The 23,925-nt window shown below is 40.4% G+C and overlaps 2 protein-coding genes across 2 annotated transcripts; one reads left to right on the top strand and one right to left on the bottom strand.

Annotated features, from left to right (window-relative positions):
• Window positions 1–2,057: 2,057 nt before the first annotated feature.
• Window positions 2,058–3,822, top strand: LOC306787966 (aquaporin-11-like; the record flags this gene model as incomplete). The annotated part of the gene is made up of 3 exons (XM_079283293.1): window positions 2,058–2,652; window positions 3,499–3,615; window positions 3,704–3,822. 3 exons carry the CDS (start codon window positions 2,058–2,060, stop codon window positions 3,820–3,822), a joined length of 831 nt encoding a protein of 276 aa, XP_079139419.1.
• A 3,595-nt stretch (window positions 3,823–7,417) lies between these two features.
• On the bottom strand, window positions 7,418–20,847 carry rsf1b.1 (remodeling and spacing factor 1b, tandem duplicate 1; the record flags this gene model as incomplete). The annotated part of the gene is made up of 16 exons (XM_079283874.1): window positions 7,418–10,600; window positions 10,910–11,089; window positions 11,172–11,377; window positions 11,481–11,703; window positions 12,054–12,121; window positions 12,361–12,473; window positions 13,108–13,162; window positions 13,483–13,562; window positions 13,655–13,759; window positions 13,955–14,221; window positions 14,594–16,950; window positions 17,478–17,569; window positions 17,673–17,878; window positions 18,510–18,602; window positions 19,082–19,173; window positions 20,694–20,847. The coding sequence occupies 16 exons, from the start codon at window positions 20,845–20,847 to the stop codon at window positions 10,059–10,061; spliced, it is 4,833 nt and encodes a 1,610-aa protein (XP_079140000.1). The 3' UTR covers window positions 7,418–10,058.
• Window positions 20,848–23,925: the final 3,078 nt, after the last annotated feature.

Here is a 23,925-nt window from a genome sequence, read left to right as displayed (position 1 = left end):
GTCACCCGATGAAGAGCCGCTCGGAGGATGAGGATTTAAGTAGAGCCAACTCTGGTTAGTTTACACGGGTACCGGAAGCCAAAACGTTAACGGCCTTCAAAATTAAAGCACACGATTTCGACTTTGTTTATATTGCGAATTATAACAGGGTTTACTGTACGGATATTTGATCGGAAACACAAAACACATTGGTATTAATGCTAACTTAACTTATGATTCTTTTAAAATCAATATGCCATTCAATTTGACATGGTAAGATTCAAACTAAATGCCACGACAACAAAACATTTTATTTTGGAAATCGTCAGGGAAATGAAGATACTGTAAATTCTATGCAGCTTCACACAAGCTCCTGTTGATGCCCGATACCTCTGTATCACCGACCGCCACCTGTTGCCTCAGTGATGCAAAAACACACCGACATCAGGGGATTCTGGGAGAAAAGGGATTATTGTAAGAAAATACATCTTTATTATTATTATTATAAAGAAGGACATTTTGTTTTGCAGGCAGACATTAATACTAATGTAAAATGTATTTTTTTTTAAATAGACTCAGGCTCGGTAAACAAAAATAGCCAATGTTGGGAAAACCCTGTTGGCTAAAATGTTCTTATGTAAACAAACATGTAAACAGAACGGGCAATATCGAGGTCTGCACATTTAAGGCAAATCACGAAATCTGGACACATTATATTATTAATCTTCATAAAACATACTATTATTTCATGCAGGATTCTGTGCATGAAGGGGCAACAGTTCCTACAACGCATGCCAAGAGTCAGCACTTTCACCCCATAGTTTCATGTCGAATCCACTCAATTCAGAGGAATATGGATCACAGTCAAAATTATTTCACAATAAAAGCTGTACATGTTGTGCCTCCTGCTGTTGTCAAACAACAGATTCAGCGTCAATAATGTTTTTCCTGAAGTAAACTCACAGGATGTGTGTACAGCTCCTCCCCCCAAACATCAAGCAAGTCAAAATATACAACAGCACATCCTGTTTCCTGCCAAAATAAAATAGTTTGGGCACTATTGACTGAATATAAAAGGAGGACACTCTAAAAGGAATAGTTTTGGCATTTTGGAGAAATCAGCTTATTTGCTTGCTGGTGTCAGTCTTGTGAAAGTCAGTCTTACAAATATTTGGTTGAATTTAATAAAAACAAAAATAAATCATCAAACTTATCCTCGAAAACTCGAGTAAATATGAACAAAAACGAAGCCAGCATTCATAGAGATCACTTGAGGTAAGTAAGAAAATGTACTTTAGTACACATTTCGTTGTACTTATACTTTCTTGAGTAGCGTATATCAATTTTACGCTTCTATATACTTCTACTTATTGCAGAAGAAAATATTGGAGTTTTTACTCTACTACATTTATTCTATATCTTTAATTACTAGTACCTTTGTAGATTCAGAATAAAAAAGCAAACTATTAACTCACCAAATACATAAATATTAAAGATTAAACTTCATTGATCTTTTCTTCAGCAGCAGCAACATTAAAGTAATTAGTATGTTGTTGCATTAATATTTATAATTCAATAACGTTATATAAATTATTCTGAGTATAGTACGAGTACTAATATATATAGTGTATTCTCTACACTGTGGTACTGCTACTTTTACTTAAGTAAACTATCTTGAGTACTTCTACCACAACTGTAGGCGCTGCGATCCATGTTTGCGCTTTTATTTTGAAGGCGTAACCACCTTTCTTCCTGTTTCACAGCGCGCGGGTTTGACGCAGCGTGCGTGGAGCAACTTAAAGGAAGTTAAAGGAAGTTAGGATTTTCTTGTCATATATACTTTTTACACATACACCGAATTTGACTTCTGCATTTGACCCATCCCTGTATATAGGGAGCAGTGGGCTGCCATTGATGTCGGGGGGCTCAGTGTATTGCTCAGGTACACCAGGTGGACCGTCCGGTTCCCAGACGACCTCTTAACCCAGTGCGCCACGGTCGCCCCTAAATTGAAAAGAAGAGGTTGTTTATAATAAAATTGGATTGAACCGTGAGGTCGGTGTGAAACAACCGGAGGTATGACCGACCTGTACGTCTCCTTGGCGGTGTTGGGAGCCGCGGTGCTGCTCAGCGAGGCGGTCCGCCGGACGGCCGCCGCGCGTCTTTTCCCGGGAGTTTACTGGATCTACCTGCTGGAAGCGGCGTCCACCTTCCAGCTCTGCAGCTGCACGCACGAGCTCAAGCTGCTGGGTGAGACGGCCCAGCTGGGGCCGCCGGTCGGCCTCACCCTCACCTACGTCGTGACGGTCATCCACCTGACAACTTTCCGCGGGGCCACGTGCAATCCCAGCGGGGCTCTGGAGTCAGTTTGCCGCGGGACCAGGGGCGTCGGACCGGCCGCCGTCCTCGTCGCCTGCCAGTTCGCCGCTGCAGTCGCCGCGCAGTTTTTCGCCGCGGGCGTTTGGTCGCTCGGTCTCTCCGACGTCCACGTCCGGCACCAGAGGTTCGGGTTCCGGTGCGTCGACCCCCTCGGCGGGACTCTGCTGGAGGCCGCGGCCGTCGAGCTGGGCTGCGCCTTCGCGGTCCAGGCCGCCGCCATGTACGTGCACAGACTGGACCAAAAACTTCGCGCTCACTTCATCGCCGCTGTCATCACCGCGGTGGTTTACGCAGGTGTGTTTGATTACCTGGTGGTTTACCTGCGAACAGCTCATCATGGACTGGACCCTAATATAGTAATATATTCTATCAAATAATATATTATTATTTATAGAATAAAATATTATTCTACATAATAATATATTATACAATAAATAGAATAATATATTATTATATACAATAACTAAAAATATAATAAGTCAATCTAACAATAATTCAAAATAAAATAAAACAAATAAAAATACAATGAAAGACGATACAATAAAGATTTTAAAATACAATAAAATTTGATAAAAAAATGAAATACAGACAATGCAATGTAATACAAGTAAAATAAATAGCATATAACACATGCTAGGGCTGCAAGTAACAGTGGTTTTCATGATTGATTCATGTGTCAATTATTTTCTTGATGGTTTTTAAAGTAAGAAAATAATAATAAATGACAAGGTTCACAAATTGCTTGTTTTGTCCAAAACATAACAATTTAATTTACTGTCATACATTCCTGAGAGAACCTGGAATTTTAAGAACTTTTAGGGGAATTAAAACATAAAATTGCTGCCAATTAACTTTTTGTAAATTGCGTTAACTAATAATCAACTAATCATTCCAACACAAACAATATAATTATGTCCTACATTTTAATGTGGTCTCTTTTCCATCATAATTACTTCTGAAATTACTAAAAACTCACTTACGGTGTTGTTGATCAGTGTACATTGTCCCTGAAAATACATAAATAAATACAATTACATCGTTTCTTTCTAGGACATTATCAAGAAAACAGACGTGTAAAATAAAGTGTTTTTTTTCTGTGCTGGGTGAACACAACATGATGTTTTTTAATCTCCTGTGCAGGTGAAAGTATTTCCGGCGCCATCTTTAACCCCGTCCTGGCCTTCTCCGTCCAGTTCCCCTGCAGCGGCCACACCTACCTGGAGTACAGCTTTGTCTACTGGCTGGGACCCGTCTTAGGTATACGGAGCAGCAGTTTATGAATCATACCTTTTTAAATATCTTTGCCTGATTGTCCTCCTTTGTCTTCCTCATGTGTTCCTCTCAGGCGTGGCGAGCTGCATCCTGCTGTTTGAGAAGATCATCCCCTTCCTCTCTGGTAAGAGCACCATCGGGCCGGACGTCCCCGCTGTCCACAAACAGAAGAAGAAGAAGAAGACACGTTAGCGTCGGAGACGTGAGGACCGGCACATACGTACGTTTGTGTCTTCAGCTTTTTAATTCCACGTGTCTGCATCTTATTGCCTTTTATAACACGAGGCCTGAGGTTAAAAACAAAGCTTTGATTGAATCAGTGGGTTCAGCTCTTCACGGGCAGAATTAAACACATAAATCTAAGTCTGTATAATGAATGTATAACTCCAGAACGTGCCTGAGAATCATGACGTTTTAAAGTTTTCTTCAGTTTCAAAGTAACTCACTTACAGCTGTGAGCTCATTCAGTGCAAACAGGAACTGCTAATAGCTAATTCGGCTTACTTTTTTGATTGTGGTGATATTACAATACTTCCTTTTGTGCCCACACACAAATTACAGCTCTGAAAGTACTAAACATTTATACCAAGTATATGAATTTAATTTTGACTTAGAAAGGACACATTTTATCGCTAATAAACTTAAACGTACGTAAGTTTTGCCAAATATTTCACACATGACATACTGTCAAAAAAAGTACATCACTTTAGAAGAAGTGTTGCGTAACTGACTCACTGCAACCATACGGAAGTACAAAATGTGAAAATATTGCAACTTTTTAATGCACATAAATTAACCAAAGTGCACACAGAGAAAAATAAAGAATACAAGCGGTTAATGCGGTTAATGTGCAGATAAGTTTGGCATCAACTTCCTCATTTATGGAGTTTGGTAGATTTTTGAGCACTTTTATTGTCACTGCATTTAACTTTTTCATCTCCTCAATGTCCAAGTGACATTCCTAAATAAATACAGCGACACACGAACCAAGCTATGTGTGATAAAACTCAGGTTTACGTGTGAGATGATAACTGACATTACAACTACTTAACACTCCTTTTTAAATCTTTTAAATAGGAACGGCTTTGAGTTGAAGTGAATTAGATGTGAAGGAGTGTAACGTTTGGTGGTTGTCTGATTTTTAATGTGGGTTTATTTTGTTGTCAAAGCATTAAACTCTGATTAAACCAAAATCTTTCTGGGACACTTGACTTGTAAACAAGTAAACGTTAGTAAAAGAAAACTGGATTTTCACCTTTTTTCGTCTTCTGAAGTTTTGATGACCAAAGCTTGAGACTTCTGCTCAATCTTTATGTTTCCCTGCATGCATCATGTTTGACTGGTGATACTTTACTGTTTATCTCCAATATGGGTGTCTGGATGATGAGAATGCATTTTGTTTCTTGTGTGATTGTTTTAAATAGGAATGTGAATAAAGAAACAGCAAAATGTACAGTATATTTTTAGAGAACACGCTTTGAATCGTGTTGTAATTTAAATGAATTTGTAATATGTTATATGAAATATTTTCAATAAAACATTCTATGGTTTTTATTTCTTGTGTTTTTTATAAATATTGTTTTGTCCTCAATAAAAAAAAGAGTTTTGTTTAAAGTACTGAAAGTAAAACTTCTAATTTTGCAGACTGGCCCATTTCAGAATAAGGGTTATATATATTATAATATTGGATTATTATTATGATACATTGTGTACATTACTTGAATATTGCTGCGAGTAAAACTAGCTAATTTCGTATTTATTTATATATATTTTACACATGCTACTTTAAAGTAAATCATGATAATATATTGATTATATTTTGTATTGTTAATCTGAATCTGGGTTGTAACGAAACAATGTAGAGTGAAAAGTACAATATTTGTGTCTGAAATGTAGTGGAGTAGAAGTATAAAGTAGTTGAAGAAAATGGAAATACTCAAGTGAAGTACAAGTTAATTATTACATCACTAAGAACCTGCTGAGAACAATGGTCGTCTATTTGTTATCAGTTCACTTTCATTTAAAATGTCGCTGAGTATTATTGTAAATACACGATTATTTTTGCTTTGATTGAAACACAATCATCTATTATTTAATAAAACCAGAGAACATGGATTAAAGAAGTCTCCTTCGTGGTCCTCGAGAGAGATTTGGATAATCCCAAAAAAGAAGAAGCCGATAAACCCGTGCACCTCCAGAGCGTCCGCCTGGTACTTTGGCCTTCGTGGTATCTGTTACACAACCTGACCTTTGTGCCCTCCCCTCCTCCCCTCCTCCCCTCCTTTCCTTCTCTCCTTCTGACTCAGCTAAATCTGTTCAACGCTGCAGCACAGTTAACATTTAACACCTCGAAGACAAAACATGAGACGGACTCCACAGGAAAACTTCAAAGGGAGCTGCTGCATCAGCACCTCCACTGACAGGAAGTGTTCAGATCCTTTTACCAAAGTAAAAGTACTAATAACACACTGTGACAATACTCCACCACAAGTACAAGTCATGCACTCGAAACCTTAAGTAAAAGTATTATCAGCTAAATGTACTCAAAAGAATGGAAAGTAAAAGTACTTATTGTGCAGTGTTTTACTATTATTTATGTTTCTGGATTAATATGCTGCATTATTGTGCATGTTGCATGTTTTTAAACTAGTTTAATCTTCATCAATGCATCATATTCGACAAGATCATCATATGTTTGTAGCGTCGCTGTCCTGTGAGAAACACGTATCTCTAAAAAGAACGACTTTGTGACAAGAGGCTAAAGAGTTTATTTATTTTAAGAAGTAGGATAAAGGAACTCTTCATCCTTCAGTTTGTCACAAAAAATCAGCATCAACACATCTGGAGATACGTGGCTTTCACTGGACATAAAGTTGTGTAAAGTGGAAATACTTTAGTTCAGTACAAGTACCTTGAATGTGCACTGACGTACAGTACTTACAGTTGCATTCCACCACTGACAGGCAGCCAGAGGGGATGTTTGGATTGGACATTCTTCAGCTGAAACCGACTCTTTCTTTAATCTGCTGCTGGTTTGTCCCCAGGATTATTGCTGCCTTCACCGTCTGTGGTTAAAAACAAACAACTTGGAAGTACTCAGAAGTTTCTATGAAGATATCATAGTTGTAGCTTTCTTCTGTTCACTGTCAAACACTATTAAAAGATCGAGAACAATAAACCATTCAACCAAATACCTGCTGAACTCATGACATATCTAGCAAATGCTAGAATGCTAACACGCTATACTAAAATAGCAAAATATTTATGTCTGCCAATCATTTATATTTACTAATATCACTGTCAGTACTTGGATATATATATATATATATATATATATATATATTAACATAGTCATTAATTAGATAAGCATTGTGAGCATGTTAGCACACTGACATTAGCACTTAATGCTAATTAAAAGCAGAAATTCCATCATTTATATCAAACGTTAGCCCGCTAACATTTTTTTACATTACATTATACTTGTATCATCAGTACTAGGATACATTAATACATATATTAAGACAGTAATAAATAGCAATGTCATTGTGAACATGTTAGCATGCTGACGTTAGCATTTAGCTAGGACAACTCCGCCTGGCCGTTTGAATTTGGCCAATAATAAATATATTGACGTGAATACATTGCTAACACATAAAACATGTAATATCTGTGAAATAAAATATTCATCGCACTGATTAATTGAAAGTATTGATGGTATTTGAGGATGAAAAAAGCATCTTTTTAGTATAATTTCCACATTAAAAGTCACTAAAACAGGATGACGTGAGGCTTGAAACCCATTTTATTATGACAAATGGTCAAGATCAGATTCATATGAAATAACAGTGAAGTTAACAAAAAATGTAAGGAGCAGACAAAACACCAACAACCAGTCTACTAGCATCTATACACGGTGGACAGCGCCTCTTTCCTCCCAGATTCGTCATGAGGTAAATAGGAAACATAACACTTCAGTCATTGGCACCGACTTCCTCCTTTAATCCCATCGCAGCCTTTTATTTATCTCGCGCCTCTCTTCTACGCAGGTCTCGCTACAGGCTATTTCATAACCGTGAGATACAGAATACGTTTTCTCCTCGTCTGTGGAGAATTTAAAACAGGGTTACATACAGCACACGGACACCCACGTTCCTTGACTCTCGACTCAACCCACCAGAACACATACCTCTAATATTACATTTGTAGAATTGGGTTTTTCTTCTATATTCTGTCCAGCTAATCTAAAAGCTAAATATGTGTGTGTGTGTGTGTGTGTGTGTGTGGAAGCCAAAGGTTTTTCTGACGTGGAAGTCTTGGCCGTCGCCGTGTTTTTATAACGGGATGATAAATAGAGTGGTTTATTTCCTCTGTGAAGACCATGCTGAGACTAATTTACAAAATATTTTACAAACAGGCTTGATTTCCTCGCTTGAATCAGATTCAGCTGTCCTAGATTATTTTCTCAGATAATCCTCTCTCTCTCTTTCCCCCCCGAGCTTCTGTAACATGCCTTTAGTAGGTCAGTGCATGCTTCCCGATGCAGGTTCACTGCAAAACGATGAGATTCTGCGGCGTCTACGTCTCATGTCCTCCAGCTCTAACGCAATCAGGAGATCCTTAAAAACATGCCGAAGTTTTCTGGTTTTTGTTACAAAACAACAACAGTTGTGCCAATATTACTTCCCCTACAAAAGAAAACTATTAAAAACTCATGCAATCCTAAAAGAATTGCCCAATATATATATTTTTTCCCCCATGATTAAAAAAATGCCTCTAAATATATTACAGCCAAAAAACTAGATATACACACAGACTGGTTCCAGCAGAGGTCAGTGAAGTCATTGGTTTGTTTGTTTTCTGTCCATTTTTCCCTCATTCAAAAAACTGCATCCGCATTATCGCTTTAAAAACAACAAGTTATTCCACTAAGTTGCTTATTTTGCACAATCTTGATTTGGTTTGAGGTCTTGAAAAGTCGTCGGTTTACTGCAACCGGACCAAACGTTAACTCAAGATTATGAAAATAGAGAATGTGAATAGAAACACGGGAAGAAAACAAAAAGAAAACAGGGTGTTTTGGGGTGTTTTGCAGGTTTTTGAACCTTTCTATGAAGGAAAGTACAAATAAAAAATAAGACACTTTACATTTGAGATATACAAAAAAAAAATACAATGTTAAAAAATAAAAATCACAAAAGTTAACATAAACGTAATAACTGGAAACTAGACTAGAGCTCAAGATTAGGAGCGTTTGTTAACCCAAAGGAACTCAACAGAGGGTTCACCACTGATACTGATGGCAGCGCACATAGTTAAAATAATTATATATGTATACAATATACAAAAGCTACTCTATCAGTCAACGGAACATTGGGGGGGATGACAAAAGAAGGCTGGTCGACTAGTTTTTAGTCTAGAAAGTTATTCGACAAGAACAAAGAGTCTCATCTGAAGCTTCCACACTCGATGTTTAAAGTAGCAGAACAGCTTGATGCAATAGTTGGACATTTTGAATTAGATACCGCCTTCCTGTATTAAAACTTATCCGAGCGTTAAATATTAGGCTCTGGCTTGCAGTCGGGTGTTAGCTTAGCTTAGCACAAAGACTGGAAACGGGGCGGGGGGAAAGACAGCTCGTCTCGGTTTGCTCAAAAGGTAACAAAACGCACCGACTGTCACCTCGAAAGCTCTTTGATTAACACGTTATATCCCATCTGCTGTATAAAAATGAGTGACAAAATAAAAATAGCTTAAAATACAGCACATTCCTGTTTTTATACATGTTGGACATAGCTAGCTACTGTTAGCATAGCATAGTCATGATAGCTGGAAGCAGACAACCTGGTTCTCTGGTCCTGTTTGACCCGTAGAAAGAAGCCCCTTGTAGCTAAGCTAAGCTAACTGGCTGCTGCCTGGAGTCAAATAAATGATCACTTTTCCCAAAATGTAAAACTATTCTTTTAAGGGATAAAACGTACCACCAAGGTTGTTCTTCAAATAGATGCTCCGAACTTTAAATCATCTATGGAAGGACTTACTTTTAAAATATCTTTAAAATAGTCGTTAAGCATTCAAATAGGCTTCTTTAACCACTTCCTACACTTTAAACTATTCCATTTTCCAAAAATAAAAAACGTGATTATGCGAGAGGAGGGAGGTGGTTTGGCAGTGGAGCTGGATGACCACGATGAGGAGGATGAACGGATTCTTAACAAACAAAAGAGCGTTGATTGTTTGGTGCCTTCGTTGTAGAACAATCCCACAGGGACAGACTGGTGGTCCAGGTCTTTGCTGAGACCCGAGGTCCAGATGACACACGTAAAAAGGACGATAAGGAGGTGTGGGGGGGATAATAAAGTTAAGCAATATAAAAATACAATACCACAAAAAAAGGAAACAGTACACCATTTTTTTTCTTCTTCTTTTTTTTACAAGTCTTCGTTATTGCAGACGTAATCCACAAGGTCTGTGACTCCTAACAGGTCGTCTTCATCTTCCTCCTGCGGCGCCACCTCCTGGCCGACCTGACCGTTGGGCGCGATGGCAACAGCCGGTGTGGCGCTGATGTTTTTGGGTTGCTCCAGATGTGTGTCGAGGCCGGGGGCGGCGGGCCGGCTGACGAGGCTCTTTATCGAGCTCTGTCTGTTGGTGGGCGGCAACTCCGCCGGATTGCAGTCCACTTCGTTTGTTCCCTTTGACTCCTCGTCTGCTTTCTTCTCCTTCGTTTCCTCCTCCTTTTCCTTCTCTTCCTCGCTGTCGTCAGAGTCGATGCGGTTCACGCGTTTACGGATCGGACGGTCCTCCTCCGACGATTCGTCCGAGTCGTCGTCTGAGTCGTCGTCCTCGGAGGCTCTCCTTCGCTTGAGGGCGAGTCGTCGGCGCCGCTGCCGAGAGTCGTCCTCCGAGGAGTCGGCTCTCCTCTTCGGCCTCCGGTCCCTCGCCTCCTCCTCGGAGCCTTCGGAGGAACTCGCTGTGGAGAAAAGAAAACAACCTTCAGCTTCAGCCTGAAGATCTGCCACGATCACCGGGACAGCGGTGTGTGTGGATGATCAGATTTCTGAGAATAGCTTCATTTAAGGCGTGGTATGTATATCTAACACATATAGTGAGGTTTCTTATCAAGAGTATCTTAATGTCACTGTCCGTGGTGCTGAACACACTTTTTAAGCCAGCAGCTAGTTCGGACGGGACATCTTTTGGTTGGTGATTTTGTAATATAATGATCTGACAGATTAGATAAATGCTTTATTACTAAATCTGCTGTGTGTTTGTGACTGACCCTCGCTGTCGGAGCTGTCCTGGCGCCCTCTGGGCTTCATCTTGGACTGGTTGGTTTCTGCCTGAGAGCCTTCGGACTCGGACGTCTCGTGGTAGTTCACCCGCTTCTTCTGACTCCGCCGGGACCGCCGTCGACTCATGTCCAGATCGCTGTCGCTGTATTCACTGGAGCCTTCGGTCACTGGACACACACAATAATAATAATAATAAGAATAGACCATAAAAAAACATGAACAAACGTAAAAACATTTAATAAAATGTACCTATTTCATCTTCATCCTCCTCGTCCGTTTCCTCCTCTTCATCGTCCGAGTACCCTCTCGGTCTTCGCCGCTTTCTGGAGCTCCGCCTCCGTTTCAGCGTCTTCCTTCGCCGCAAAGACTTTTTCTGCTTTCTGTCTAAGTCACTGTTGCTGTTCTCCGAGTCGCCTTCCGTGTCGTTTTCGGACAAGACGAACTCTTCTTCCGAGCTGCATCGAGACACGAACAAATGCGTGAAATGTCGATATTTGACGTGACAGAGTTCAGTATTCAGCTAAGAGCAAACCAAACTATTTTTTTTATTTAACTCACCTTTCACTGATGCGAAACTCTTCCTCACTTTCATCCTCGTCCACCGTGCTGTCGCTGTCCAGGTCGTTCAGTCGCCGGCGTTTTTTCCTGCGCGGGCCGGCTGGAGGCGGAGGCAGAGGCGGCCGGCCGTTCTCTTTGCCCTCCTCTTCCTCCTGAAGGATGGTGGACATGTCCTTTCCTCTGTGCCCCGTGATGTTGGCCATGTCTTTACCCCGACCAGCTCCTGTGAAAATAAATAAACCTGCATCATTTTCTCAGGATCTTAAAAAAGACAGTTCAACATTTGTTTTAACATTTTTACTCAAGATTATGTGACTATTGCTTTTGTCGTTTTTACATTTTTGTATGAATTTGTGCACTTCAAGAGAAGCTGCTATGCTGATTTTGACATCAATCTTTACGTCTAACTCATTTTTTGGCATTTTTAACGACAGTGGATAAGATGCAACACAGGTCCCAAGGCCTGAACTGAAGCTGGTAAAATGCGGTTAATTGGCATGTTGCTGTAACCACTCGGCTCCTGAGGCGCTGCGTAGTACTTCCTCTAAAGACCGATAACTTGTGTCCTCGTACCTCCGCCCTCTGCTTCTTGGATGTCTTCCTCAATCGCCTCCTCGATCGCCTCGTCGAAGTCATCAAATCTGTGAAATCAACATCAACAACATTGTATTATTACTGTACACTGCATGCATGAGAAACTTTGGTTTATATATATATATATATATATATATATATAAAACCGAGGATGGATGCATGCATCCATCCTCGGTGATACATACATACATATGTATGCATGCATGCATGTTTTTTGCATGCATGCATACATATATAAAAAAACCCAAAAGAATAATTTACTTTTATAAAATATTAGTACACCGACCTGTAGCTGATGGATTTCTTCGTCCTCGTTGACCTTCGACCCCAGCTCTTACTTCTCTTTGTTTCCTTCTTCTCTTTGATGATGATCTCCGGCTTTTCTTCCTCCACCTCGCCCTGAAAGGAGCGAGCGTTAGTCGTCTACCGTCAAACATCAACGCGTTAATACGTGGATTTGTTCGGCAAATGTGCAAACAAGGAAAGGAAAAAGGACACAAACAGAAAAAGGACACAGACAAGGAACAGAAAAAGGACACGGACAAGGATACAGACAAGGACACAGAAAAAGGACACAGACAAGGACAAAGACAAAGGACACAGACAAGGATACAGACAAAGGACGCAGACAAGGACACAGACACAGGACGCAGACAAGGACACAGACAAGGAACAGAAAAAGGATACAGACAAGGACACAGACAAGGACACAGACAAGGACACAGAAAAAGGACACAGACAAGGACAAAGACAAAGGACACAGACAAGGATACAGACAAAGGACGCAGACAAGGACACAGACACAGGACGCAGACAAGGACACAGACAAGGACACAGACAAGGACACAGACAAAGGACACAGACAAGGACACAGAAAAAGGACACAGACAAGGACACAGACAAGGACCAGAAAAAGGACACAGACAAGGACACAGACAAGGAACAGAAAAAGGACACAGACAAGGATACAGAAAAAGGACAGACAAGGAACAGAAAAAGGACACAGACAAGGACACAGGCATGATGCACTTACTGAGGGCGTGATGATGTTTTCAAGGCTGATTCCAACGTAAATGAGACGCTCTTTCCTGGAGGAGATAATAAACATTAAGACAGGTTTCCATGATAATTAGGTGCAATATGGAAAATAAACAAAACATGTCACTAAATGTAGCATGTGTGTTGGTGTTCAAATGTTGGCGGCACTGAAAAGCTTTTACTGTGAAGGAGCTGAAATTTCACAATATAAGATAGAACTTTATTAATCCCGAACAAAAGTCTTGTGCCAGAGTTTGATCAAAGATTACAACAGAAGAATAAGCAAAACAAATATTAAAACCTAATAATTACAAACACAGACACCAGTGAATAGAACAGAATGATTTAGGTAAATAAATAAATCTCTCACCTCCTCTCGGCCCGTTCCTTCTTTTTCAAAGCAGCGTCGAGGTTTGTGAGCTGCTCTTCTAGTTTGTCGCAGAGCAGCTTCTGCAGAGAGGATTAACGAGGGGAAACATTACAACATGTTTATGTATTTCTGTATAATCTCTTTAATATGTGGTGCTCTGACTGGTGCGTACGTGTTGACAGGGTGAACAGAACCACTCTCCGTCGGGGATGATCATGAGCGGAGGCCTCAGGCAGGCGGTGTGGTAGCCGCTGTCACACGAGTCACACAGCAAGATCTGGAAAATCAATCAATCAATCAATGAAACCACCAAACTACATCTTCATTCATGCTGATATTTTTGCCCTTGTTCTATACGTCTTCTGTGTCTTCTATCTCCCTCCCTCCTTCCTTTCTGCCTGTGAATCACTTATTAATCTGGTTACTTGATAAATGAATGTAAACATAGGTTGGTACGTGAATGAGGACCCACCAGCTCGGGGTGATTTGGAAGACCACAGTGTTTGCACGGGTCGTCGTTGGGAGGTAGGTCGTCGTCCGAGGACGTCGAGGAGTCCGAGCTCCGTCTTTCTCGGTTCCGGTTCCGCCGCTTCCTGCTTCGCTCCACCTTGAAGTCTTCGTCGCTGTCGTCCTCGCTCTCCTCCTCGCTGGACTCCTCGGAGCTGTTGTCGTCCTCGGAGCCTTTCTTTTTGCGGCGAGTTCGCGTGTTGGACCACCGAACCCTCCGTCTCTTTCTCCCCTTAAAGGAGCACAGCGTGGTGACTTTAGAAGGACAGCTCAGCTTTTTAAATGCTTTTTTGTTTCACCTTCCAGGGGCCCATTGGCTTCAGTTCAAAATGCTAAACATGGCTGCATGTTTTGGGAAGTTAAGGCTGGATTTGTATTCAAACATGGGGACAAACGCCAAACTCCATCCAGAAAACATGAATTTGAAATGTTCTTTGCTCGACGTCTTGTGGACAAACCTCACAAAACAAGAGTTCAGACTTTAGTTTACAGTCGGAATCATTATGTCCTTATTTCGATCCTTTTACTGCAATGAATTGCATGCAAACACCAGAGCATTCCTTCTATTTGATGGAACTTTGATAACAGACGTGGACAGTCTTACCTTAGGTTTGGGCTGACCCTCCTGATCAACCTTTTTCTCTCTTGGTTTCCTTTGAACAGCTTTCACCTCCTCTTCCTCTTCCTCCTCCTCCTCTTCTTCCTTCTCACCCTTGTCGTCTTCGTTCTTCTCGGCTTGAGACTTCTCCACCTTCCTGTCGTGGATCTCCACGGCCTTCGGCGTCGGTCTGGAGATCCTCGGTGATCTCCGGAGAGATCTCCCCGTGTTGGTGTCCGACTCCGAGTCTTGTCTCTCGTCTCTCTGAAGCGCAGCTTTCCTTCGGTGGCCTCGGGTCTTGATTCTCCGACAGGAAGTCACAGTTCCTCCACCGTTCCTCACCTCTTTCTTTGCTGCAGACTCCTCTTCTTCACTTTTGCTTTTACCGTCCTCGTCAGCCGGTTCTTTCTCTGGACCGCCTTTCTTCGTTTCAGTTGAGGATTTGCCGTCGAGTTCTTTGCTCACATTTTGGGAACCGGATTTCTCCAATTTGGTCGATGTTTCGCTCTCTTTATGAGCACGTTTGTTCTCTTCTGTTTCATCTGTTTTTGAAAGTTTATCTGCGGTGGAATCCTTCTTCTGTTCCTTGTCTGTGTCCTTCTGTTCCTTGTCTGTGTCCTTCTTCTGTTCCTCTTTGACGCCGTGTTGCTTCTCCGCCTCTTTGACGCCGTGTTGCTTCTCCGCCTCTTTGACGCCGTGTTGCTTCTCCGCCTCTTTGACGCCGTGTTGCTTCTCCGCCTCTTTGACGCCGTGTTGCTTCTCCGCCTCTTTGACGGCGTGTTGCTTCTCCGCCTCTTTGACGCCGTGTTGCTTCTCCGCCTCTTTGACGCCGTGTTGCTTCTCCGCCTCTTTGACGCCGTGTTGCTTCTGCGCAGGTTTACACGATGCGTCTAACTTCTTAATAACAGAAGATCCAGCGCTCTCTTCAGCGTTGGATTTTCCTTCTGATTTATCACCGGTTGCCGGTTTCTCTGCCTTCTTAAGGACCTTGTGGACCGTCTCATCGCCGTCTTTTAGCATTTCTGTCTTTTTAATGACGGACGTTGCGTCAGCAGATTTCTTTGCGGTGTCCTTGTCTGTTTTGATGACTCCTGGCTTTTCTTTAGCCGTAGATTTCTCTGCATTAGTCTCACGTGCCGCCGTTTCTTTAGCGTCACTCGTTTCCGTTTGCTTCGCCGCTGTTACATTTTCTTTCGTCTTACTCGACTGCGATGATTTCTCCTCTGAATCTTCTGACTCAACTTCTTTGCATTTGACTTTCTCTGACTCTCCGGTTTTATTTGATGCCTTGTCTGTTGTACAAGACTCTTTTGTAGTTTCTGTTATATTGTCTCGCTCTTCATGATTGGACGGCTTCTCCGGTGCATTGTTTACGTCTTTAGGTAAAGGCGGCGGTTCTTTTGGAGACGCTTTCCTTCCCTTCGGTGCAGAGCTTTCCTGTTCTACCTGCACGTCTAGATTCTTTTGGCCCGAGTCTTCTTTGTTCGATGCGACTGAGAGCTTCTCTGCACTGCGAGCGTCATCCTTTTTACCCTTCGCCTCCTCCTCTGTGATTTGAGAGTAATTTTCTCTCTTTTCTACAGATTTACCAGCAGCTGCTTCAGTCGTCGGCTCTTTGTCGACGTTTCTTTCTGGCGAATGACTCTGGAGAACTTTCTCTGACGCAGGCCGAACTTCTCCATTAACATTTAAAATCTGCGCTTTCTTAGTCTGTTCGGGAGCCGGGTCTGCTTTGGGAGGTTCTTTAACCTGAGAAACCGCCGTGTTTTGCACTATGATGCTGCTGTTCTTTTCAAAGTCTTCACTGAACTTCATCCCTCTCTTTTTCAGAGGGATTTTGGCCTGTTGGTCGTTCAGCGCTTGTTGAATCTCCTCCGCGCTGCTCTTCTTGGCCTCGTCGGCCTTTTCTGCTTTTACCGACACACCCGGCGTCTCAGAGACGGGTTCGCTTGTTGTCACCGAGCTCGTTTTAGGGTCCGACACCGCCATCGGCTCTTCTTTAGGGTCCGACACCGCCATCGGCTCTTCTTTAGGGTCCGACACCGCCATCGGCTCTTCTTTAGGGCCCGACACCTCCATCGGCTCTTCTTTAGGGTCCGACACCTCCATCAGCTCTTCTTTGATGCTCGGGGCTTTCGCACCGACATCGAGATCTTCCGCAGGTTTTTCTGAATTGAGCTCCGCTTCGCTTTGACCTTCGATGACGCCATTCACAGACAATTTGTCGTCGGAAGTTTCTGATTTTAAGTCGTCTTTCTGCGTTACTTTCTCGTTATTCTCCGTCTTCGGTGAGACCGGACCGACGGCCTTGGTGGAGTCTTTGCTGTCTTCATCCGATGTGTCCTCGGCCTTTTTAACGTCTCCTGTAACGTACATGTGAAACAAAATCACACGACTGCTTTTGAACAACAGAGACTGGATCCTTTGATATGGTTTGAATGTTTGGTCTCAAATAGTTGTATACAGTGGTGAAGTGTGTGTTGGTTGGCTTGTTTCATTCATAAAGGGACAGTTCACCCGAAAATGTTCTTACCCGTAGAGCTATTCATCGATCTAGATTGTTTTGGTGTGAGTTGCCGAGTTTTAGAGATGTTTGCTTTATCTCGAATATAATGAGACTATATTTCACTCGGCTTGTGGTTCGTTAAAGCACCAAAAACAAGACATCTAAAAATCTCAACATCAACGTCTCTTTCCAGAAGTCACGACCCGGTTACTGAAGGTAATCCACAGACTGTCGTGAGCAGTTTTATGAGAACTTTTATATTCCTGCCATAGTTCAGAGTTACTTTTTCAGTATTCGGGAAGCAGTCGCAGTTGTTTTAACAAAACAGAAACTGACAAAACTAGAAATCTGTAAACAAGTGTAATGTAAAAGTCTCCTCCTCACCCTCAGGTTTGTTTTCTTGATCTCTCTTTAACAGCTCGGGGTCGATTTGTGTCTTCAGCAGAGCCAGAACCTCGGCCAAGTCGTTTCTATCTCTACAGGAAGACCAGCGAGGATAATGTAATCACTTCTTAAAGTACTCCGCCTTCATAGAAACCTCTTAAAGATCATGTCATGGACAGCGTATTTGTTGCTTACTTGACGATGCATTTCCAGGAGGACCCGTCCAGGTCGTCCTGCTCCTCCAGGTAAACTCTCACGTTGTCGTCCTGGTCCAGCTGGAACCAGTACATCTGACCGTCTTTGTCCCGGCCGATTGGCTGCAGGCGCATCTTGTCCGGCTCCTCCTCGTTGATGGCGGTTTTGAACTTGACATTTTCGTCAAACTGACACTCGCACAAATACTGGCAGAAAGAAATACAACAACATCCGTCACTGAGACTCGTAATTATCTTTCGTGGTTTAAAATCTAACGTTATTGGGTTCTGTGAGTGAAAAAAAGGTGGAATTAATAACTGTTTTTGATAAAAACCCACCAGAGGATTCAGTTATTTTGCTGGAGAGATCGTCGCACACGGAGCAGCCCAGTTAAAAATGAAAAAAGGGAAACGTAGCGTCTAATCTTGGATACAACCCGTTATTTCTTCAGACATAAAATGTTTTTTAACCAAACGGTTTTCTTCAACAGACTCCGACACATTCAGGCGGCAGAGCTTCAGGTTAACAACCTTCATTTAGACGCATAACTAATACGCTGTACACAAAGAACGCTTCTAAAAGCAGAATAACATCGGCATGAACCACATGTGGTAATCGGTAAATGCTGTTTATATTCACCAGTATTGAATTCAGAATATTGTCACATAAGTGGAGTATTAGTGAGCATGTAGAACATCGTCAGCGCTGCTGTGGCTCTGGTCCATTTCTTACTTCCAGAAGCTAAACTGCGGCTTCTTTCTCTCATCTTTAAATCTGCAGTTGAAAAGGAAAATTCTTCTAAAAAAGCAGAAGCAGAATAAAAACCAGCGGCCTTACTTTCAGGATCCCCGTCTTGCACTCCGTCGACAGCTCCTTGTACCCGTGTTGTTCGAGTTCCCACGCCCACGTTGTGTTGAACTCTTGACATATCTGTAAAGATCGTTAAATCAGACGTGAACAAACATTACATCTGAAAACATTCATTGGTTTTCTGCTCGGTTTCAGCCAATTGTTTTGATTTACGTAGATATGAAGGGCTCATTCTAAGCTAAAGACAACACCACAAATCTTAGTTTAAGGAGATTATACACGAATGAAAACACAGTTATGAATATTATATTACATTTCTCACAAATAGATCCCCGAAATCCTACAAACTGTCCCTTTAAATTCATCCGGTGAACAAAAGACACGACTAAATGAGCGGCTGGATGTGTGAACAGAGTCGTTTTCTTTATAAACAGTGGAAATATATCAGATGTTTGTTTATGGTTTCTTCCAGTTTGTTGTTTTTATTTTTGTACCAATCCGCCAAAAATATTACTTTCCCCCAAACTGTTGTTCTACTTTACATTCACACACGTGTATCATGTTAAAATGAACATAAAAGCTCAAAGTTATTCACTTACCTTCACTAAATATTTCTCCCAGCGGTCGGCTGACACAGACTTTCCGATCTTCCTCAACAGCTTGACGTGAAGATCGACGAGCAGCTTTGGAACTGAGGAGAGATTACAGACACTTTGTGGTTATTAAGTTTAAACACATTTTAAATATAAAGTAGCTCCAGTTACACACACAGGAAATCAGTAATCAGCAGCTGGTAATTGTTAATAAAATGCTGATTTACAACACACATAACCGCAGATTTCACAACCGTAAACCTCCTGAACTATTGTTTTTATTATTAAACTAACAACTTTAACTTGAACACCAGCATCCTGATGAGCACTCTTAACTTTGTTCATATTCACGTTGTTCTATGATTTGATTCTAAATGCATTTGGACTCAACTTCAGTTTTTATACCTTTCACAAGTAACTGATCTTAAAAGCTTTTGGAAAAAGAACATTCAGACATAATAAATAATAAATCCAGATATCTAAACTCAGTCTGAAGCCGATGTTCAGAAAGTTATTAAACTTATGTTACAGCTCTACTAAAAATACTGTTTTAGTAATGACTTTATGAAGTTTGCAAGCTTCACTCGTTACTCATTTCTCACTGGATTGGGGTGAAACTTGTACCGAACATCCAAGAAACATTAAGCATAATGTGCAACATGTTTTCATGTAAATAGTTAGTAATGTTTGACAGTAATCAATGAAAATATATATATATATATATATTTTTAACCAAACGAAGAATCTTTCATTTTCAAACATTAATATCTCCATAAGTTTACAGTTGCAACCAAATTTTGTTTCTGTGTAGTATTAATGTAGTTTTGTCACATCAAGAAGTAATTTGGTCATGAATTAAATGTAAGTAGGCCTACCACAACTGTAGCGTCATAAAGTTATGCTGAAAAATCCACTTTAAGATATTTTGACTGAATATTTTCCAAGGCCAGATTATTTGAATTATTTCCCATTTTAAATATATATACTTGTATAACACATTTTATATTGTTCAATCATTTTTTTTAAATATATTTAGTGAATTTCTTATCATATTTTATCTTTATTTTGAAGGCTTCCACCGGACGTCGTCACCATCACCCGGTGGCTTAACGGAAGCTGTGCAAAACCACTACATGGCACAAAATATTTTAACTGTTAAATAAAGTGCACAATCGAGTGCCCGCCAGAGATGATGACATCCTCGCTAATTAAATACCAAACTCCACGACGTGTTGCACGAACGATCGCCATCTTTCACCCTCTCAACATAACGAACGTTACTATCGACACACAGATCTTGTCTTGTGTTGTGTCACAAACGGCAGATAAAAGGCTGGAGGAGAAACAATTAAGCCCCATTTCAAAAAGCTGCAAAAGTGAGAGAAAACCTCAAGTAATTCGGTGCGTTCACACCTGAATAATCGTTTTATTTACGTACAGACGCGTTTCATGCTTCGAGTAACGGCTCTGAGACGCGGTTGAGTTACATTTAAGGTTGGAAAACCACACAATAACACATAACTGAGCTAACGTAGCTGCTAGCATGCTAGCACGGTATCATCAACGGTTCAAGTCTCTCCTCCGTCGTTCAGCAGCTGGGTGTCTCGCGGGCCCTTACCTGAGGATGTGTCCTGCAGGTATCTCTCCAGCTGCGGGAAGGTGAGCTCCGGCAAGTCCAACAGCACTCCGTACCGCTCCAGGAAGGAGCAAATCACTGCGTAATTTGGACACAACCCGGGGGAAGAACTCGCTGTTGCCGCCGAAGCAGCCATCTTTTTCCACACCAGTGTCAAGCCAGCCGGAATAGAATACACTACTTCCGGTGTTAACAAAATAAAACGTTGACCGAAACACGTTTTTTTTCTTCATCTTTTTGTTATTGTTTTGAAGTCACAGAACTGTAAATCACAACACATTTATATATTTTTTTACTTTTTATTTTATATTCATCCTGTACAGAATGCTCCTCCTGTTTTAACACATGGTAATCTATACAAAATGTGATGTATTTAATGCCATGGGTGCAAATTATAACAAAAATAAGTACAAATTTTAAATTGATCTGCTACTTTTAGTGTGTTACAGTACATACTTAAACTTTCTTGCCTGTAAACTTAAACTCTGTATCATAGTAACACCGAAGTACTTTTCTGTAGTTTTCATAGTATTTTTGTTACATTGTAAAATGCACCTTTGCATTTATAACTCATTCATGACTCATTTTTAATTTGCACCGTTTCTCTAATTATTTACTGTTTGTTTAATTTGTATCCACCTTGTTTTTTTTGTAGTTATTTAACAGAACGTATATTATTGTATGTTATTTAAAAGACACGTTTCACAGGTTTGAGTCGGTGACTTGATTATAGTTTAAATAACACTTAAATGGATCAGACAGGATTATATAATCTGGATTATTCTTCAGGGGTTTCGTCACATTTCACCAGAAAACCTTTATTTTTGTACATCTCTAAATCACGTGGAGGAAAAGTACCTTTTGCTCTGCTCGCACCACCAGCAGAGGTCAGTGTTGAGTCACTTTTAAACATTCTAACAGAATGAAGACACTGAATCACAGTTATTTCATTCTCAACTCTACGAGGTGTCTTTCAGAAGTATTCCCAACCTTTAGTTTCTTTAAGATCCTTTAAAGTCAAATTATTTATCCATGTATGCAGTTTATTCGTTTGTCTCCTCAATAAATCTATTGTAGCTTCACTTCACGTCGACCTCGATGAGATTAGTTAACTGTATTATTTGTAAATACACATTTGTCAGTAACATCATATATCTCTTCAATCTCAGTAACTATTTTTAGTAAATGTACCATCATGTTTGTTATTTTAGATATTGTAAAGATTAGTTGTGTTTCTAAGTATGCTGTTTATTATCTCCATGAATTGATTGGTTTGTAAAAAACGTCTAAAACGTTTGTCACAAATACTTTAACATGTTTATTTGCTGCTTTTTCTTTTAATATTATTACTCACATTTAAGAAGTTGGAACCATGAAATGCATTAAATAAAAAATGTTTTTATCAAAATAGCTGCTAATTAATTTTCAGTCCATCGACATACTGATTGATCTACTTATTGTTTCAGTACTTGTTTAAACTGATGGGTAGTTTTTAACTAAGCATCTTATTTTATAAACTCTTCATATGTGTGTTGTCTGCGAACCAACATAATACCATTACAGTACTCACAATGTCAAAGTTATATGTATATATTATTGTATACTATTATTAATGAAATCTGAATTGATAAAGTAACTTCAGCTGATAAATGCAGTGAAGTAAAAAGTCTAATATTGTCTTGTGAGCTGTAGTAGAGTAGAAGTATACCGTAGCATCAAATGTAAATACTCAGGTGTAAGTACCTCAAAGGTGTACTTAAATACACAGTTGAGTAAAGTACTTATTCCACCACTGCTCTGTATTATGATGTATTATCGTCTGTAAATTAGTGGCGCACGATGCAAAAGAACGTTCGACTTCCGGGGATAAATACTCAGATGAAATGACCCGGATCTTCCGCATTATGGGGCCCATAGAGCATGCGCACTAGAGTTGTTCTTTAGCCACACCCCCCAGCCCTCCGTCCGGTTCCAACTTCGTTCTCATTCACATGAACGGTGGAAGGAGAATAATGGATTCTGCTTCTAGTGCATTTAAACAACTTTGAGGGCAAAATGATTTAAATAATAGACATTAATGTGTTTGTGTTGGGAAGTTGATTTACATCAAAATAAATTTGAATATTAGTTACTTGATTGAAAACCAAAAGACAGAAAATAAACATGAATGCAGAGCGGTTTCATTGAAGCTATCTTTATTTCACATGTATTTGTACACAATAAATACAGTTAAACATCCACTGGTGTGTAAATATGACGCAGAGCTTCCTTTGTAAAACGTGGGCAGTTTGTCACTGAACTTCAGATTCAGACTAAACATGGAGTCACAACCAGTGAGTTAACAACTCCTCTGTGTGGGGAGGGGGGACTACAGTCTGACGACTATACGTTTGTTTTTAATACAACAGGGTAAATGCAAACTTCAAAAATAAATTTGATGTCATTCAGATCTCAAGGAGATCAACGAGAACACAGCAACGTGGCCGACGGATATCTCCTTTTCCTCTCATCCAATTCTACTGAAAGGTTGAACAGTTCGATTTAAATTCTAACTCTAAAAACAAGAAGCGTTGTTATTTGTACAGATATCCATCTCCAAGCTCTCTGTAAACTATCGGTATTTCAAAAACAATACGATCAAAAAGGTTCTCAATCAAAGACACTACGACGGCTATTTAAGGCTAAATAACGCAAGACAAGTATTTATACCAATATAGCTGGTAAACAAAATGCCAAACAGGAAATACTGAACAAACACCGTAGTATCCACAATACTGACAAGGAATAAGAACACGTCAAAAAGTGCTTCACTAGGACAGTATAGATTATTCATTTTTACTTGACAGCCAGCAGCTCAAGATGTTTTCCTCCTTCAAAATAAAGGCTTAAACTGCACATACCTCAGTTTAAACTGCACAAACTTCAGTTTAAACTAAACTGCACAAACCTCAGTTTAAACTGCACAAACCTCAGTTTAAACTAAACTGCACAAACCTCAGTTTAAACTGCACAAACATCAGTTTAAACTGAACTGCACAAACATCAGTTTAAACTGCACAAACATCAGTTTAAACTAAACTGCACAAACATCAGTTTAAACTGCACAAACATCAGTTTAAACTAAACTGCACATACCTCAGTTTAAACTGCACAAACCTCAGTTTAAACTAAACTGCACATACCTCAGTTTAAACTGCACAAACCTCAGTTTAAA

This window comes from Melanostigma gelatinosum (assembly GCF_949748355.1).
Source record: "Melanostigma gelatinosum genome assembly, chromosome: 14".
Taxonomy (NCBI): domain Eukaryota; kingdom Metazoa; phylum Chordata; class Actinopteri; order Perciformes; family Zoarcidae; genus Melanostigma; species Melanostigma gelatinosum.
Note: the sequence above shows the minus strand (reverse complement) of the source record. Positions and strands in the feature narration are given on the sequence as shown.